General features: G+C 44.0%; 2 protein-coding genes across 3 annotated transcripts; one reads left to right on the top strand and one right to left on the bottom strand.

Annotated features, from left to right (window-relative positions):
* Positions 1-372: 372 nt before the first annotated feature.
* Positions 373-6095, bottom strand: LEPROTL1 (leptin receptor overlapping transcript like 1). Its single transcript, XM_067297278.1, has 4 exons — positions 6010-6095; positions 5439-5514; positions 3901-4087; positions 373-2819 (listed from the first exon to the last, which is right to left on the bottom strand). Exons 1-4 carry the CDS (start codon positions 6023-6025, stop codon positions 2703-2705), a joined length of 396 nt encoding a protein of 131 aa, XP_067153379.1. The 5' UTR covers positions 6026-6095; the 3' UTR covers positions 373-2702.
* A 290-nt stretch (positions 6096-6385) lies between these two features.
* SARAF (store-operated calcium entry associated regulatory factor) lies at positions 6386-16691 on the top strand. Of its 2 annotated transcripts, XM_067297276.1 has the most exons (6): positions 6386-6522; positions 6730-6905; positions 8170-8554; positions 11711-11819; positions 13664-13782; positions 14334-16691. In XM_067297276.1, exons 1-6 carry the CDS (start codon positions 6417-6419, stop codon positions 14357-14359), a joined length of 921 nt encoding a protein of 306 aa, XP_067153377.1. In that variant the 5' UTR covers positions 6386-6416; the 3' UTR covers positions 14360-16691. The 2 variants fall into 2 exon arrangements, with proteins under 2 accessions (XP_067153377.1, XP_067153378.1); XM_067297277.1 differs by lacking the exons at positions 13664-13782; positions 14334-16691 and adding an exon at positions 12651-12970.
* Positions 16692-17145: the final 454 nt, after the last annotated feature.

Below are 17145 nucleotides of genomic sequence, written 5' to 3'. Positions count from 1 at the left end.
CTGGCCCGGAAGCGGAAGGGCCGCGAGGGGCGGCGCCCCGGAAGGAGCAGGGAGGGGGCGAGGCCGCCGGAAGCTGCGCGTTGCCTGGTGCCGCCTGCGAACCGCGCCCGAAACGTCTGCGCGTTAACAGCCGGCGGTTGTCCGCATTCTCCCTCCTGGGAAACCGCCTCAGCCGAAAGAGCCGAGCTTTTCAGACACCGCGCAGCGCCGATTGCTGAAGTCTGCTGGGATTACATCCTCCGCTCCTTTAGGGTGATCCTAGACCTTCAGACGCGGACACTGAAACACACCTAAGAACTACTGAATAACGCGAGGAAATTTCTTCAACCGGAGTGACAACCCCATCAAAGAAAGGAAGAAAAGAACAATTAATACTTTAAACAGAATACTCTTTTATTAGAGTATTTTTTTTATTAAATATACAGAACTCGGACCGCTATTTAAAATTTTTATTGTTCAAAATTTTCCCCACAGAAGGATGGTAATGCTATCTCAGTGTGTATTAAACGAAAGATCATACCTCTCAGGTGCCTAGCTCGGAAATGAGAGCAACGCTGCATGTAGTCGGTGTGCAAGCTGAAGAACATAATGCTGTGAACACAATTAACACGCACAAAAATGCATAGCTGTTGCATGGACGGGTCTAGGGCCCCGCGAGTGGGACAGTAGCATCACACTGACAAACAGGTTAGCAGCATGGGAATGAGAAAGAAAACTCTGCTTCTGTCCACAAAAGAGTCTGTAACAGATTTAAAAAAAAAAAAAAAGATTTGTCCAAGTCCTCTGCAAGGGCAGAGACTGCACATTTAGCCACTAGTTCAGAAAATTTTCAAAAGCATCTACTATGTTGGGGGTGGGGAAGGGGGGGCACAAGTCACATTGAAAAAAGTTCATAAAATGGGTGATTCTACAGCCCTGAGGCACCCTCCAACATCATCAACACAGACAGTTTGGTGAGGCATTTAGTTATGGCTGAAACGCTGTCCGCCAAAGACTCGCTTCTGCTCTGTGGTCTTGACACCTACTTGTTCCTTTAGCAGTACAGATACAAGATAAAAATTTCCCCCTTATTTTATACACAGGATGACAGTAGTAGAGTAGCAAGCGTAGGTAAACACACCCCTCCTTGCTGGTATAAATTCCCTGAACATATCGCATAGGTAACTACCATGATTATCTCTGACTTCAAATATTCAAGCTTTATATTTTGTTTACATCTGCACACAGAAATATTACAAACAAAATACAGCTAAGACCTGCTTATTCTATGCCTTTTCATACGGCTGCACTGTTAAGCAGATCTAAGCAATCCTTAGCTTTTAATCACGCACAGTAAGTTTTCTAGTTTTTTTTTTTTTTTTAAGTTGGATAAAAATATAGTTAGAAGCATTTTTGGTCAGGTTTATCACTGTATGTGGTACAATGAAACCCAGTTACCTGGTATTCATCAACTCTCTCGTGATGGAATGTCCAATGGCAGATTTCTTTAAAATAAAAGATTCAGACAATTGAGAGGTATGCAGACAATTTGTCTTAAATATTTGAAGTTGTGTGTGTAATCTTACAGAACAAGAGCTACAATTCTAGACATAACATTAAGTATTAACAAATAGTGCATGAGAACTTAAAGTCAGTGAAATCAGTTCAGTCAGCGACTTGCAAAAAAGTCATGCATCAACTGCATTGTGTGGAAGAAAAAAAACCAACATTCATTCTTAGGCAAGTTAAACATGTAACAAGTGTAATCTACATTTGAAAAGCAGTTTTACTCTCTATATACTATGTATAAAATAAATTAAAAAGGGGAAGCAGGGAAGAGTTTTGTATATGCTTCAAATTAACACAGACCAGTATTTCCATAAATGAACATTTTACCACGTTTGTGGTGGTAAGAGACCAGAAATACAACACTTACAAATAGAAACAGTTCAAAAGAGATTACAAAATGGAATTTAAACATTATTTTTCCCTTCCCCCACAATGCAATTTAGTTTTGTATGTCATAGCATCGATAAATTTACAGAATATTTGCATGTCACATTCACACAAATGTTGAAAACAAAGCAGGTAAAAGTTCTAACGATGTTAACATTTAGGATTTTTCCCAAGTAACTCTGCCTGCTCCTCAGCCTTCTCTTTAAATGAATGTCATCGACATTCACCACGCATAGCAAGGTATGAACAGCAGAAGAATCTACAACTGGTACTTCCCTGCATTGTACCCACCGAAATAGAGTAACAATCTACGTATCTGCTAATTGACAGTGGTGGTGCACAACCTCTTACCTCACTTCAGCTTTTATGCATCATAATTTAATCACCATATTCAAAAAATAAAGTTTTCTGAAGCTTAGTTTTACTGCTAAACTTAAAGCTTTTAATCTTCTCTGAAAGCATATTTAAACATTCTTGTTCCAGCTTTAAAGTTTTACATAAACACAAAACAGAACAAGAACGACAAGTTTAAACCAAGAGAGCACCTAAAAATATACTGTAAGTAAAAGTGAAATCAGCCGTCTCCCCACTTCATAAAACCTAGAAATCCATCAGCAAAACAGTGGTACACTCAGAACGAACAAGGAGCAAAGGAGTAGCTAGAATACTCAAGAGGCTTGCTACGCTACTTCTCTTCGTTGCCCATTCTCCCGTTTGTATGGATGGCCGCTAAATGACAAGGTGTCTGTGAGAGTTCTGTCTTCCGTTCACCACTGCTGCCAGCTGAAGTCGTCATTGCTGCCAAAGACCAAGAAAAATCCTAGGATCGTCGCAAAGATGACTGTATTCCCTGTGAGAACAAGTGCACACGCGCCCCAGTAAATCTGTGAACAAGGGGAATTTAGTTAGGTAGGCAGCGAACTCAATAGAGGCAAGACAAAAGGAAACGTCTTGATGTCGCGACAGACAGAAGCTGAGCAACAAACCCGTGAGGCAAGGTTCGCTATTTGTTCTTATGCCAAGGAGGCTGGGTTTACCCAAAATGACTTGACCAATTCATACAGCTGGCCAAAGAGCACTGCGCTTCCTTCCAGCGATGGTCAACGTGCTGGCTAGCAGGCAAGCTGCTTTGCTGTAACATCCAGCAACAGTTAAGTAAGGCTAGGCAACAGCCTCAAACAAGACTGCAGACCACCTATACCTGGTAACCCTACTATACAACTTTATTTAAACAGACAGCTAAGGACGCAGGCCTTTAAAATATAAAAATCCTAGTAACAAAAAATAAGGAGGGGAGTGTTCGTTTTCCAAAGAGAGCAAGAAAGTTTGCTCAAAACTCTGTCAAAGGGTGTCAGGCATTCAAACAGATCGTTTGGACTGTTCTTGCCTAAAGAGATTTTATGAAAGTGCACTTCAGGTTTTTTGATCTAGTAATGTTCTCTGAGGAGTTTCAGCAAACAAGATCATCTTTTAAGGGGTTTAAGTGACATAAAACTAAATCATATAATGAGAAAGAGATAATGATAACTTGGAGGCTTAAGAAAAGAAAACTCCATGTCATTTATGACGAGTGCCAAAATGCATTGTTTATTCTTACTTTCTTAGCCCAACTATTTCATAAATTATCTTTCACATATTCTGTACACTTCTACCTTTGGTTACTTGCCTGTTAAGTTTTCACACTGCTATTTTCTACCCGATTGTCTTTGCATTGCGTATATAAGATGTTAGGGTTTATTCCTAGATCATGTAAAGCAATTGGCAAGCACCCCTTTTTTGCCATGCTTCTGTTGCTGGAAAATTCTTTCTTGCGGAAAGAATTCTCTTATTCTGTTTCCACTGCGAGCATCTTAAGTACATATTTATAAAAGTTGCTTAGTGCCTCAGAGCTTTACCTTCAATACAAGCGATAAAGAACAAAGTTATCTAGCAAAGAACAATTTCAGAGATTGAAACATTACTAACCAGTTCTGCTCTGGCAAACACTATAGGTAGCCCAAATGCTGAGACAACAATGCCTGTTGTAAGAAATATTGCTAGCTCCTTGCAGGCATTACTCGTAGCATCTGTGTCATCTACTAATCTTCTTGCTATGCAGTACGGGATAGGAGAAAGGATGTAAAAAAACAGAACAAACAGTGGCCAGTACTGGCTGAAAAAGAAAGGAGAAAAAAGTTAAAGTTAACTTAGTTTACTTCCTACTCGTTAACATCAGTGTAAGGTATTTTCCCCATCCAGCTTCAGCTTTGGGGAAAGATGGACACAAGCCCAGGCAAAGCAAATCCTTTGCTCTGGAACAAGCTGTCATTAATCCAACGCACTGTGTTTGGGAACTCTGTCAGTTGACCTCAACTGCAGCAGTAGAGAACTCATTAGCAGGATATTCACAGAGCAAGGTTTCACTGAGCAGGCCTAAACCCAGTAACGTCTAGCAAGATGAGCTTAACTGTTATGTTTAACCTGCCAGATTTACTTAAGAATTGCAGAGATCGCTGCATTTCTTAGCTCATTTTGCCTGTAAACTCTGAATGCACATACACAGAACAGAGTACTGCTCTCAGCAAATATTCAGCAGCCATCAGGCATCAAGACCTTTGATACAATTGTTTTTCTTTTTGAGGGCAACCACCACTGCATGAATTGCACCATCATATCTGGAAACATTTTCTTTTATTGTTTGCAGCTTGCCAGTATCCGATTTCTCAGACGCACCAAGGCAGATACCCATTTCTAAATAAACACTTGATTGCTTTATTTTAAGGATGACTGCACAATGATCTCCCTTCTAAGTCATCGTTTCACCAGCACCAGTTTTATAACAAACAAGAGCTGGCATAAGAAAGTTAGTCATACAAGTAGAGAACTGTAATCCACAGCCTCTAACGCAAAGACTAACAAAGGGTATTTTTATTTTATTTTTAATATTAAATACATAGATTTGGAAGATTTTCTTTAAAACTAGCACTCACTTGGTCAAAAGCCATAAGCCTGACATGCCCCACTCCTTTAGGAAATTAGGGGATAGGAGACAATAGACCAAAACCAACAACAGCTGAGCCGTAGCAATCGTTCTAGGTGCTACTTTACCTGGTGTGTTAAACAGCCAAGGGTCCACCTTTGATAGCAACCAACAGCCCAAATATCATGAACTACTCAGGAAATGCAAACGCTTCACTTCCCTGATAATACATATGTGCTACCTACTTCAGCAGATACTATTAGTTTATCTGCCATAGAGAGGGAAAATACTGGAAACATGTTTGGTCAGTGCGTTCTTTAACAGTTTGTATCCAAGTCTGGTAAGGTAACTGTTGTTGCTTTCACTTATACAGTGAATTAAGTCCTGGATGACCATCCCAAACTTTGGAAGGCACAAGAAAGGAGGGGGGAAAAATGCTGCCTCCGCACATAGGGCTTATCACTCGCTAATTATGAAAACCAACCTATTCCGAAATCAGAGACATGCAAAAAGGAACGAGGAACACGAAGAGTGTGCACGTTACTTGTATTGGGGAAGGGCGCATCCAAGCATCAAGAACATGAGTCCAACTGCTCCCCCGAAGGACAGGCTGATCAAAGCTACAAAGAAAACACAAGCCAAGAGCAAAAGGCCGGTTCAGTAAACCGCGTGAAGCCCCACGCACGACCCGCGAGCAGGATTTAAGCTTTGCCATCAAAGGAGCGCCAGGGACGGGCCGGGCTTGTCGCTCGGCCGCTTGCAAAGCGCAGTTTCTACCCAGCGCTTCAGGATTTCAAAGCCGACGGCGCGGGCGACGCCCCAGAGAAGTTTTGTTCTGTCAAGAACAGCGAAAGCGCCGCGAAGGGGGCAGGGGAAGGCACCGGCGGGGGGGGGGGGGGGAGGGAAGGCAGGCCCACCCGCCCCGTCCCGTTCCGTCCCTCGCGCTCCGAGCTCGCCCCCGCCCCGCTCCCTCACGGCGGCCCCGCCGAGGGAAGATGTCCGCCCGCGCCGACCGCGGAGGGAGGCAGGGAGGGAGGGGCAGGGCCGCCCACCCCTCACACACACACGGTTGCCAGGGCAACGGCTCTGCCCTCCCCCCCCGCCAGCGCGCGCACCTTTGATACCGGCCATGGCGCTGCCCGTCCCGCGAGCCGCACAGCCGCCGCGGACAGGGGCGGGCGCGCGCGCCGGGAGCCGGAAGTGCGCGGGCGGCCCAGGAGCCGCTTCCGGGCGGCTCGCGCGCAGGCGCAGGCGCGCGCAGCCCGCTTTCCGCGGCCCGCTCCGGTCACGTGACGTCCCGCCTCCCCCCACCCGGGCCCCGCCTACGGAAACGCTCGCGCAGCTACTCGGAGTAATGCGGCTTCTCCCGCAAGGAGCGGGGCCATAAATGCCACTTACGCGCTTTCCATTGGCTCTGCTCGCTGGTGGGGCGGAGCTTAGCCGCAGCTGTTCCAAGCCACCACCCCTTCCGGCCGGAAGGGGCGGTGCCGGAGGGGGAAGGTTGACTCACCGTAGCGGTGTCATGGCGGCCGCGGGCTGGGGGCGCGCCGCCGCTGCCGGCAGCTCCGCGCTCCTCCTGCTCCTCCTCTGCGCCGCGGCGGGCCCCGCGCAGTGCTGGGAGCAGCCGGGTAAGGCCGCTGGGGCCGGGCGCGCTCCCGCTCCGCCAGTCGCCATCCCAACTGCCGCGCCCGGCGTCGCCATGGCAACGGGGCGCCGGGGCCTGCTGGGCTAATGGCGGCCCGCTGGGGGGTGGGGGGGGAAGGGGACTGCGCGTCGCCGGTGCGGCTGCCGGGAGCGCGCGCTCACCGTGCTCCTCTCGGTGCCTCCCGTTTCAGGCAGGGTCCTGCTGAGGGAGGTCCAGGCGCTCACCCTCCGCCGCGGGCAGTACACGGCCTCCCGGCGAACGGCGGCCGTCCCGCAGCTGCAGTGCGCGGGCGGCGCTGCCGGCTGCGCCGCGGCCCCCGAGGTTGTGCAGTGCTACAACAGAGGCTGGGACGGCCACGACGTGCAGGTAACGGCGCCGAACAGAGCCCGCGTCCGGCAGCCCTCGCGGCTTCTGAACGGGAAAAGAGCAGTAAGGGCTGAGGTGCCAGTGCAGCTTCGCTCCTGTTAAAGGATCTTTGATAAGCGAGGTTCAGCCTGAATGCTGAAGTCTTTCCAAATGATTTTTGAGGTATATCTCTGAAACGCTTCTGAAGGCTTAACCAAAAAACACTACGTAACAAGCCTTCAATGGTTTTTAGACCATCGTTCGAGTTTATACAGTGAAACTCATGTAAGCCCCTGAGGATGCTCTTGCTTTGGTATAGATAAATGGCTTCCCAATAGGTGTGGAATAAAAAGGTCTACAGAGTTTTGCATTGCTTCAGCCGTACTTTTAAAGCCAAATAAAGTTCAAACTTCGATGATTTTGTCTCGCAGGTTAAGTATTTATGCCAGGTGTTTCAAGAAATAGAAAAATATTTCTGCTTTGATAGCTATTACCTATGCTCCTGCCAATAGACTAATCGGGAATCAAAGCTGAAGTTGCTTGTTAAAACTAACACAGTATTGTAAAAATACAGTCAGATCTGAATTGACAATGCCTACTGCTATCCTGAGTTATTAATTTAGAAACTATTTTATTTTTTTTTCAAAATCTATACCACTTATGGATAGAGATGATACTTAAGTCCAGATACTTCAAGGAAATACGAGACTGAAGAATCCGTGTAAATTCCATTGCTGAATTGTAGTTTGATTGTTAAATGAGTTGCATGCAAATGCCTATGGGTGTGTATCACAATTTCCTTTTATTTCCTTCTGGATATAAGTGTAATCATATGCATTGGGTTTCAGACTTCCATAGGATCTCCTTAGTACTGCTACCCAGGCTGCATGAGACAGGCGTTTATTAAGTCGCTGTTGCACAGTGTACGGGTTATTTTTAGAAGCGTTGGTAATGCTAAAGGAATGTCTGAAAAACCTGTTCAGTGCAAAAAAATTTCAGGGTTACAACTCTTCTGTGTTCTGAACGATCAGATTCTTTTAACTTTTAGGATTTTTAAAAATATTCCTAGTTAATTTCGAATTCCTAGTTATTTTCAAAATAAGAATGCTCAGAAATTCCTTAGCCTATGGCCTTTTAAATGATTTGTTGATAGTTACTGCCTTATTTCATAGCATATTTGGTGACGCAGACAGGTATTTTCATCTTCCAAGAAGCAGGTGATATTTTGTATTTTGTTTCTCTCTTTTTTTTTCTTCTTTCTTTTTTTTTTTTTTTTTTCCCCCAGTGGCAGTGTAAAGCAGACTTGGCAAACAGCTATCGTTTTGGACAAATTGAAGTGAGCTGCGAAGGCTACGATTATCCAGATGATCCGTACATCTTGAGAGGATCCTGTAGTTTGCTGTTCAGGCTCGAGCTGACTGAGGAAGGTGAAAGGAAGGCAAAGACCTCTGGAAGCTTTGGCTCTGGCTATTATCAGTCAAGGAAGGATTTTTCTGATTCCGGTCCCGGAGCGATTGTTGTAATTGTTCTTCTGATTCTCGCTTATGGAGTTTACAAGCTCTTCCTCAGTAACCAGCAGCCTCAGCAGAGTTTTGGTGATGGATTCTCCGGGCCTTCCTGGCACAGTCAGCAGGCACCCCCTCCTCCTGGTTTTAAATCCAGCTTCACAGGTAGGGCTCTAAGCCTGTTATGGGACTCAAAATTGGGTTGTACTGTGCCAGCTGCAGCAAGCGCAGGTGGGATAGACTTAACACTAATTCACTGGCAGCGTACTGTGCTGAGTTTGCTGCAGACGCTGCAGCCAGCTTTCCGTTCTGTTCTTTGTTCAAAAGCAAAAATTAAGAGCTTGGTTTCCCACCGGCTTTCAAGGCAGGACATTCAGCAAACCTTTGAAAACCTTGAAAATTTGAAAGCCCATCCCCCAAAGCTCTGCAAGGGTTTTTTTGTTTTTTTCCCCCCCCCCATAAATGGTGATATCGGGTGAAATGTGAGGATTGTGGTAGGGGAAGAATAACCTTCACAAGTCATCTGGAAGAGAGGAGAATAGTCTAACGCAGGCAAAACCAAACGTGTTAAAGAAGTGCTTTGAAACTTTGCAGTAGGCTTTTTCCACTGCTGGGCTGCCTGACCCTTATTTCATTAATTCCTAATTTGCTAGAGCTGAGTATCACGTACCAGTCATCTGTGTGACAGATGCCTCGGTGTAGTCCCACCCAGTGGTCTAAAGCTGCGGCTCCCAGAGCAGGGAGAAGAGTCTGAGCTATCTTTAGAGGCGCAACAGCTGCATCTTATGCGGTGCTTCACATCTGGAACTGGAAATTGTATTACCAATGACAAGGCTGCTGCTAGGAAAAATGCCCCTTTTCCCTTTCCCGGAATACTGATAACTTTTATTTCCTCACTTAAGAGGACTGCATTGGACACCCAGAGCATTTAAGGGAAACGAATGTTATTCATCTGGTGTCTGACTGACTGATTTTACCCTGTGATCATGTGGGATGCTCCTGGCACAGGAACAGATCATCTTCTGACAAGTCGCTTTATCTCTGTCTTGCTTGCTTTCTGTGACATAGAGAAGTGGTCCTATCAAGTAGGTGAATTGTAAGGGTTAAGTTTACTTAGACTTCACTACTCAAATATAAACTCTTGACTATTAGTGCTCTCCGTGAGAGTAGAATTTATGCCCGCTACTAGGTTTGCTCAAGCCAGTGAGCCAACAGAGGGTGCCAGGATAACCCTGGATATTCTTGTGCAGGGCATGTGCAGCAGAGGCTTTCAGGTGGACCTAGAGAATTAGAGGGTTTGTGCTCCTGTATTACTGATGGCTTTGAAAATTGGTTTCTATTTCGTTATTTCAGACTTCAGACAATCTGTCTATGCGGTGTATTTATTAGTGACCTTGTGTATGCATGCCACTGACGTTATTGCATTATTGCGGTAGTTACTAAAGAGCCCTGGTCACAAGACAGGGCTCCATCGTACCAGGCAGCAGTCGGAGTAATGGGTCACGTTTCTCTCCCTCTCTTTCTTTTTCTCTCTATTTTTTATTTCCTCTTCTTCTCTGTCCTGTTGCTTTTCAGTTAATTGCACCAACACACCTTTCCTTGCAAGTGCCTGTGAAATCCAGCAAGGATTGAGGGGCTGAAAATATTTTCTCTGGATTAATACTGAAAATTGAGAAACTTAAAATGCACATTGGGAGCTGTATATGGCTTAATTTATGGCATTTTAAATAACTACTGTCAGTGATTCCTCTTGAGATTTCACTGCAGTAATGCTACTTCTAATACAGACAGTGAGGAGGAAAACCTTTAATTTTGGGGCCAACTCAAATTAAGTGTTATGATGCCTCATGGATTTAGTATCTATCTTCAGTTTTAACAGCAGAGCAAAGGCACATTTCTGGGTGTGTATGTGCATGTATACCAAACATGTACTTACCTTTGAAAATCTGGACAGTAATGCCAAGCGGTGTAGTTCACTTACTGCTGTTAATATTTAGTTTGCTTCATTTTAAATCTCCTTAGCATGCAGAATGCCTCCTGTGAAACTCGTTTAGCTAGCATATCTTCATTATATTCCACTTTTCCTCTGTTGGTGGTTTGACATGATCCTTAATGTTTACTCTAGGTTTTTCAACAAAAGATGACTCCGTTTTCTGAGTCAGTGTTCAGCCATGGTGCTCTTGAACAAATGAGTTGGTTCATCTCCCTGGTTAACATAGCTTTTACAGTAAATTAAATGCTATATTTGGTTCCAAAGCGGCATAGTTTAGTGGTGTTATCGTTCCTGTGGGAGTTACCTCTCTTCCAATGCACTCAAAATGAAATTCGTTATCATATCCAATGTAGGCTTAAACTGATAACTTAAATCAGGATTTCTGTATTCTGTAACTTCAAGCAATCCACACCAGTTTAAAGAAGAGAAATCAGGCCATGTACAACTTTTGCATACAAAATCTCTGGTCCACTTATTTCAGTCCTTGTCTTTTACACTTTGTTATGAAATATGTTAAAGCTTTAATTGATCTTGTTCTTTCATCCCCATTTTTCTCTAGACCAAATAAATGATTCAGCTTTGTTTTTGCAACTTTGCTTTTTAATTCTAAACAAAATGCATTTAGTTCTGAGTCAGAACCCCACGCTGCTCAGTTCACATGTAATATCGTGGTTCTTCTTCCCTCGACCCATTTGATCTGCTTGCAGTTTCATCAAGGTATTGGTCAAGCTCGGTGACTCATGCATCATAAAAACCTTGCAATGCGATTGCAGTTAACAAGTCTTTTGATGGCAAATGCCAGGCTAGAATTACCAGAAATAATACAAAGTAATGTTAGCTACCGAGCTGAGCCACTGTTACTCAAAAAGAGCAGAAGCTTTGAGTGAGGTTAGAAGCAACGTGTCTTAATGGTTAGGTCACTGCTAGGACTTAAGATACTTGATTTTTGTTCCTGAGTCTGCCCCTGACCTGCTGTGTGACCTTGAGCAGATTTTGTTGTTTTTTTTTTTTAAGTCTACTTTGTACGTTTACAAATCCGCAGGCAGGGGCTGTTTGTGTTTTGCAAACATCAGGGCTGTAAGATTGAGTGGAAGCTAATTTTTAACATAAAGCAGCTTATATTTGTTGCTGGTGGGATTTTTTGTGGGTGTTTTTCCTGCTTTCTAAACCATGACACCTTTCAAGTTGGGCTCGATCTGTAATCTACTGAAATCAACAGGAATCTGATGTCTAACTTGCCTTTAACAAGGCAGAGTCTTGTTGCAATAGCTGACCTGAGAATTAGGTGCCATTAACTGATACGTCTTCTATTTTCCACTTGGTTTAAGAACCTGGCAGCTTTGGGACTCATTCCAGTCATGGAACCAATTCAGGACCAGGATTTTGGACTGGATTAGGAGCAGGAGGCTTGCTAGGCTACTTGGCTGGCAGTCACAGGTAAGATATATATGCTGTCACTCTTGTTTTAAGCTTAAGTATTTACGCTTTCTGGGGGTATTCTCTGCGTACATTGTTTGTAAGGGGTTTTTTTGTCCTGTGTCATTCAAACTGTAAAATCCTGCCTCTGGAGCAATTTTGAAGAGCAATCTGTAGCTCCAGCGGTGAAGCCATTTCAAACTCCTTTCTGGGAGAGGGGAATTGGGAGGACTAAAGTTCTTGGTTCTGCTTTATCTGAATACTCTGACCTGGCAGATGGCCTGCAAATTTAACATGAGCATTTAAACAATTCTTGTACAGAGTGCCTTAAAACACAGATAAAAGTATTAAGCATAAAACTATTTGCAAATAGATCTCTAGTGTCATCTCTACTAAAGTCAGCCTGGATGTCAGCTGCTCTTCTGTGATATTCGGTGTGGCCAAATTAGAGAGGTTTGACTCTAGTCTCGCCATGGCCCATGTATGGAAATCCAAGAGGTGTGGTTTTTCCAGAGGATTTGTAGGTCATATGCAAGTTGCCTTTTGGAAAAACTTAACACAGGCAGCATTCAAAAGCCATTTCGGTGCTGGAGCCAACATCTGCTGTTTGTGTTTGGTAAACACTTTTAAACATTTAAAACGCTTTATTTTTAGATAAACAGCTTAGTAAGGGGAGCAATTGCTGCCATTTTAGGCTTCACTAGAGGGAATATGCGGCTTCTACAGGGACTCTGTAGAGCCCAAGTAGTTTGCTCTGTTTATCAAATAACTGCATGTATCAATTCTCCTTCTGTAGGCACGTAGCAATATAATAGGTTATATATAACCACATCCTTTTTTTTTCTATTGAAGGTGTGGGAGTAAGAGAGACCGTGCAGGCAAGAGTGTGTTGAAGCATCTGCCTGCTTGGTAAGGTTGCTTGGTAAAGATAGCAGCCTGATCAGGATTGCCTGTTTGTTAAAGAAATGGAAGCTTGGGAGATGAGAGCACTTCTGAAGTATAAAGAAAAAAGTGTCCAGTAGGCAGTTTTGATGCTGTAGAGTCAAGTGAGGTGAAACTGGGACAGTGATTCCATCAGAAATAGGAATTGCCTATAAATTCACTTTGAGGAGAGCTTTAAAGGTTAAAGGATGAAAGATCATCTTATTTTACTATTTTAGCCTTGCTAAGGATTCCTGAAAGGTAAGGAACATTAAAAGCTGCCTTGGCTTGATGCTCGTTACCTTTTAAATACAAGGTGTATATATAGATTCTGTGACTTTATTTCCCTTGTTTCACTGGCCTGTTCTTGGTGCTTAAGATACTAGAGGCCTAACTGAGCACTTAAGTCCAAATATATAAATAAAATTTCTAATTTAGGCTTACTTGGCATAGTATTTCTTTCTGTTCGTCGTTTTTGAAACGATGTGCCCGAAAATACTGGTGCCAGAAGGTGTGAGATGGCAATTTGTGAATTTCAACAGCAGGAAATTCCATGTCCATAGAAGCAAATAATTTAAATCAGTGAGTCAGAGGCCGTGACAAAGCAGCTGTATCGATCCAACTTTTTCAAGGTGGCTAATGGCACAGAGGAATGCTTTCTTTTACCTTACGCAGCTGGGACATAGGCACTGCTGAACTGCATTTACGCTTCTGATATGCTGAATCTACTTTTTTGAGAGTTCTGTAGATGTTACGTATGATAACGTTAGCTATCCTTGCTGTCAGCATGTTAGTTCTTTTAAAAAGGGAGGATTACAGCTTTGAAACAGCTGCACGCATGCAGTTCTCCCTCAGAGATGCATTTCCTTGCTGCTGGGGTTTGTAATACCACCTTCATTTTTCATGAGGTCACTAACAAACGCCTCTTCTCTTTCTCTCGTCAGAGCACAGTCGCATTCCCCGTATTTCGGTACGTGGACAGATCACGCGGCTGCACCTCCGACGTGTGGACAGTCCAGCAATTCCACACAGGGCAGCAGTTCAGGAACAAGAACTGCTTCTGGTAAGGCACAGGAGACTCTGATCTCCTGAAGCTCAAGAGACTTTGAGCCTATCCAAAGTACGCAGACATTAGCTGAGGTTCAGCAAGCATTCCTAGTTTTATTTTGGCCGGGATTTGGTTACGGATGGGCATGTACCAGGTCTTTTGTCTCTATTCCTATAGCAATAAGGCGGCACTGTGCGGTGGGAAGCTCCCCCACAGGCCTACGGTTAGCATGGTACTGCCGGCGTTGGGTTTGTCGTCACCTGCGGGGTGCGTTAGCTAAAGGCTTTCCCTCGGAGCGCACCGCACGTGCCCTTCTCTAGCAAACGTGTACCAACATGACTTCTTTGTAGAAACCAGGTTGTCTTAAGCTGCAAAGAGCTTTTTTCGGGGCTGTCAGCCCACAGTTACTTACTGCTGCGCTTTATGTGAATTTGTTTAACTCGATTTGCTTACCAACTTTAGCTTTTTGCTTTTTTCTTCTTTCTTTTTTTTTCTTTTTACAACTGGGGAGAGCCTAGTGGAAAGGCTGTGGTGGAGCTGAGACTTTTTTTTTTCTTTCTTTGTAGGCTTTGGTGGCACAAAACGAAGATAAATCCTTGGCATTATTGCATCTCAGCAATTGAACTAAACCTTCTTCATGTGTGCTAGCACCTTTTTTTATTAACAGTAGGTTTTGGGAGTGAATATGAGAAGAGGTGTGAAGAACTGGGCAAATAATTCTTTTTCCCTGTGGAAATGTGGACTCATTCTTGTTCAGGGTATAGCAGGTACTGGAACATCCACTGTTTCACAAAACCAGCGTCTCATAAGATAAAAAATCATAAGATACAAAATTTAAAAAAAAAAAGGAACGTTACAGTTGCCTGTACTTGACTGATGTCATTGGCAGCCTTACCAGATTTGCAAAGCAAGTAACTTACTCATACTCTGGGGTAACCTTCATTTAATCCAGAATTTCTGTGTGTTTGGGTTGTTTTCTGCTTTGTTTTGTTTTTCCTTGTGATCCAGCATCTGGAAGGCCTAGTATGTAATCCACCTGCTCTCTAAGGGGTACCTTATGCCTCTTTTCGCTTGTCTTTGTGAAATTAAGTGAACAGTACTGTAAGTGCAGTCAGCTGATCAGATGAGTTTGGGGGAGGGGGGGGGTTCTTTAGTGGAGAGGAGGGCAAAGCTGTAGAGAGACTAACACTGATGTTTGTCTCTGTGCTATGCGACTCCTGGAGCCAAAAATTTGTGGATTTGAAGGTGTCCATGTTCTAGGCTTTATCCAGGTGACCATACAAACTTAGGGGATTTTATTCATCCTTTTGGTAATTAGTTAACAACCTGAATTGAGACAAGATGGTGCTTGTGTAATCTAGACCTTTTTCTAGAAGAGGGAATTTAGAGGTCCTCTAAATTAAGGTGGTTGTAGGCACTTTACCCACGTTAAGATCCTAGACTTTCTCTGTTTTATTTTATTTTATTTTTACTGTGAAAGTTAGCAATGCTGTGAAAGCTTCAGATGTGACCTGGCTTGTTTCTCAGCTCCTGTTCTTCCTGCAAGACCCACCTCTCCAGGACAGAGTAAACCAAAGGTTTTTATTACAAATGGAAAGGGAGAATTCTTATTCCAAAGCCGGTAGTATCTCTAGACCATAGCAGGTCTTAAGACTAAGCAAAGAAAGGAAGCCGATGGCTAATGGGACACAAACTTTTGAGAATTCCTGCGGGTTTTTTTTTTTTTTTTTTAAGTGCTGTTAAAGAGTGAATGGGACTCTTTCAGTATGAGAGAGGCCTCGCTTTGTTCTGTAACGATATTTTTGGCCTCTGAGAAGTATCGCAGTCCTTGTGATTGGCTGTGCCCTGGGAGAGGAAGAGGAATTGTTGAAAAAACAGAGTGACGTTTCTCCCGGTTCTGTGGGGGAAGCGTGAAGAAGGAGCCGCTCGGCTGGGCGCTCTCCAGAAGCCAGACCTTCACGCTCGTACGGCTCAGAAGCACCTGCACGAGCAGCTTCCCTGTGCCGGCTGCGGTCGGAAGGGAGGCATCCCCCTGTGTAGGGGAGCTGGCATAAACTATTCCAGCAAAGCGAAGCGCTCTCGCTGGTGTAAGCTGCGTCTCCACGAGGAGGTTTAGCAGGTGTGGTTAGTCTGGGAGGGTGACTTCACTGTTACTCATCCAAAACGTAACTGTGTCTGCTCATGAGCCCAAAAATAATTGGCTGGAATGATTATGCCTGAGTTCAGTATCTGGCTTAGGCAGCAAGAAATGTACAGAAAGCTTTAAGCAGCCAACAAAAGCTGCTAAAGAGTGTAGAGCTTGTGCTGAAAAAGTGAAATCTTGATGCAGTTGATAGCTTGATGATTAAAATAGTGATTTATCATTTGAGAGGTTCATGTGTGTTTGATGCTGGAGGCCGGCTGCTCGGAGCAGCTTGAGGATTATGTGGCTGGAGGAAAATACAGGCAAGGTAGTGTTACTGACAGCCTGCTCCGACGACCGGCAAAGCAAGGAAAAAGCGAAGACCTTGCCGTTGGCCAATTAGAATGTCTTATCTGCTATGGGGAGAAGGATGCGGTAAATCTTCTATCTTTTCGGCCAAGTATAGCAAAGTAACCTAGTTTAAATGTGCAGTTTTTACTTGCTTGTAAGTGTATTCAGGCTGCAACCTGTAACTACTCTATGCACCAACTAATTATTAACAATGAAACTGGATTTTTACCGTCTAACTGTTGGAGTAGAGTTTGGAGCTGGATCTAAAATTATGATGTGCTGTAAAACGTTTTAGATAATGTTTTCATTTGTATTTATATTTCCTGCATTGAATCTGTTATGATGCATAAATGTGATGACTTGCTGTAGCCTCTGTACGCTGCTGAATCTGTTTAGAGGATGTTTTTGCCCTTCCCTTTGATAAAGTAATAAAAAAGGTCAGAATGGGGTATTTCTGTCTTTGAAGCAGTATCTGGAGGCCTGCAGGGCTCTCCGCATTGCCATGCTATTCCCAGTATTGTTTTATTTTGTTATCTTATTGATTAGACTTTATATGGAAATACTGAGCCACGTGAAGAAATGAAGGATTTCATGTAAATCGAGGTTTCTAAGCTTGCCTAAAAGGTCCATTACGTTTGTTAGTTTCTGGTTTTACAGGGGTTTAGCTGAACCTTTCGAAAGAAGTTGTGATCGCTGCTGCGGTTGCTGGTTATGGGTCCAGCAAACTCAAGGTCTGCTGCTTACACTGAGAACGCGTCGCCGCTGAGCAGAGACATGGCCTACAGGTACAGGTGGTACAACGTCTGGACACTAGTTGTGCAAGGTTAAACCAGGGCCTGCAAATTCCAGGGTGCAGTTTGGTCTAGGTCAAGGGTGTTGGTGAGGCTCCTGAATGAAAAGAGCTT

The sequence above is a fragment of the Apteryx mantelli genome, chromosome 5 (assembly GCF_036417845.1).
Source record: "Apteryx mantelli isolate bAptMan1 chromosome 5, bAptMan1.hap1, whole genome shotgun sequence".
Taxonomy (NCBI): Eukaryota; Metazoa; Chordata; class Aves; order Apterygiformes; family Apterygidae; genus Apteryx; species Apteryx mantelli.
The sequence above is the reverse complement of the archived record's forward strand: the minus strand, read 5'-3'. Positions and strand labels throughout refer to the sequence as shown.

Excerpts from the sequence above, each read along its gene's own strand:
- LEPROTL1 (XM_067297278.1), bottom strand. Across the intron at positions 4,088-5,438 it reads TGCGCCCTTCCCCAATACAA|CCAGTACTGGCCACTGTTTG; the intron begins GTAACGTGCACA and ends TTTCTTTTTCAG. Across the intron at positions 2,820-3,900 it reads TGTTTGCCAGAGCAGAACTG|ATTTACTGGGGCGCGTGTGC; the intron begins GTTAGTAATGTT and ends CCTTGTTCACAG.
- SARAF (XM_067297276.1), top strand. The coding sequence starts at position 6,417 with ATGGCGGCCGCGGGCTGGGGGCGCGCCGCCGCTGCCGGCAGCTCCGCG. Across the intron at positions 6,523-6,729 it reads GCAGTGCTGGGAGCAGCCGG|GCAGGGTCCTGCTGAGGGAG; the intron begins GTAAGGCCGCTG and ends CTCCCGTTTCAG. Across the intron at positions 8,555-11,710 it reads TTTTAAATCCAGCTTCACAG|AACCTGGCAGCTTTGGGACT; the intron begins GTAGGGCTCTAA and ends ACTTGGTTTAAG.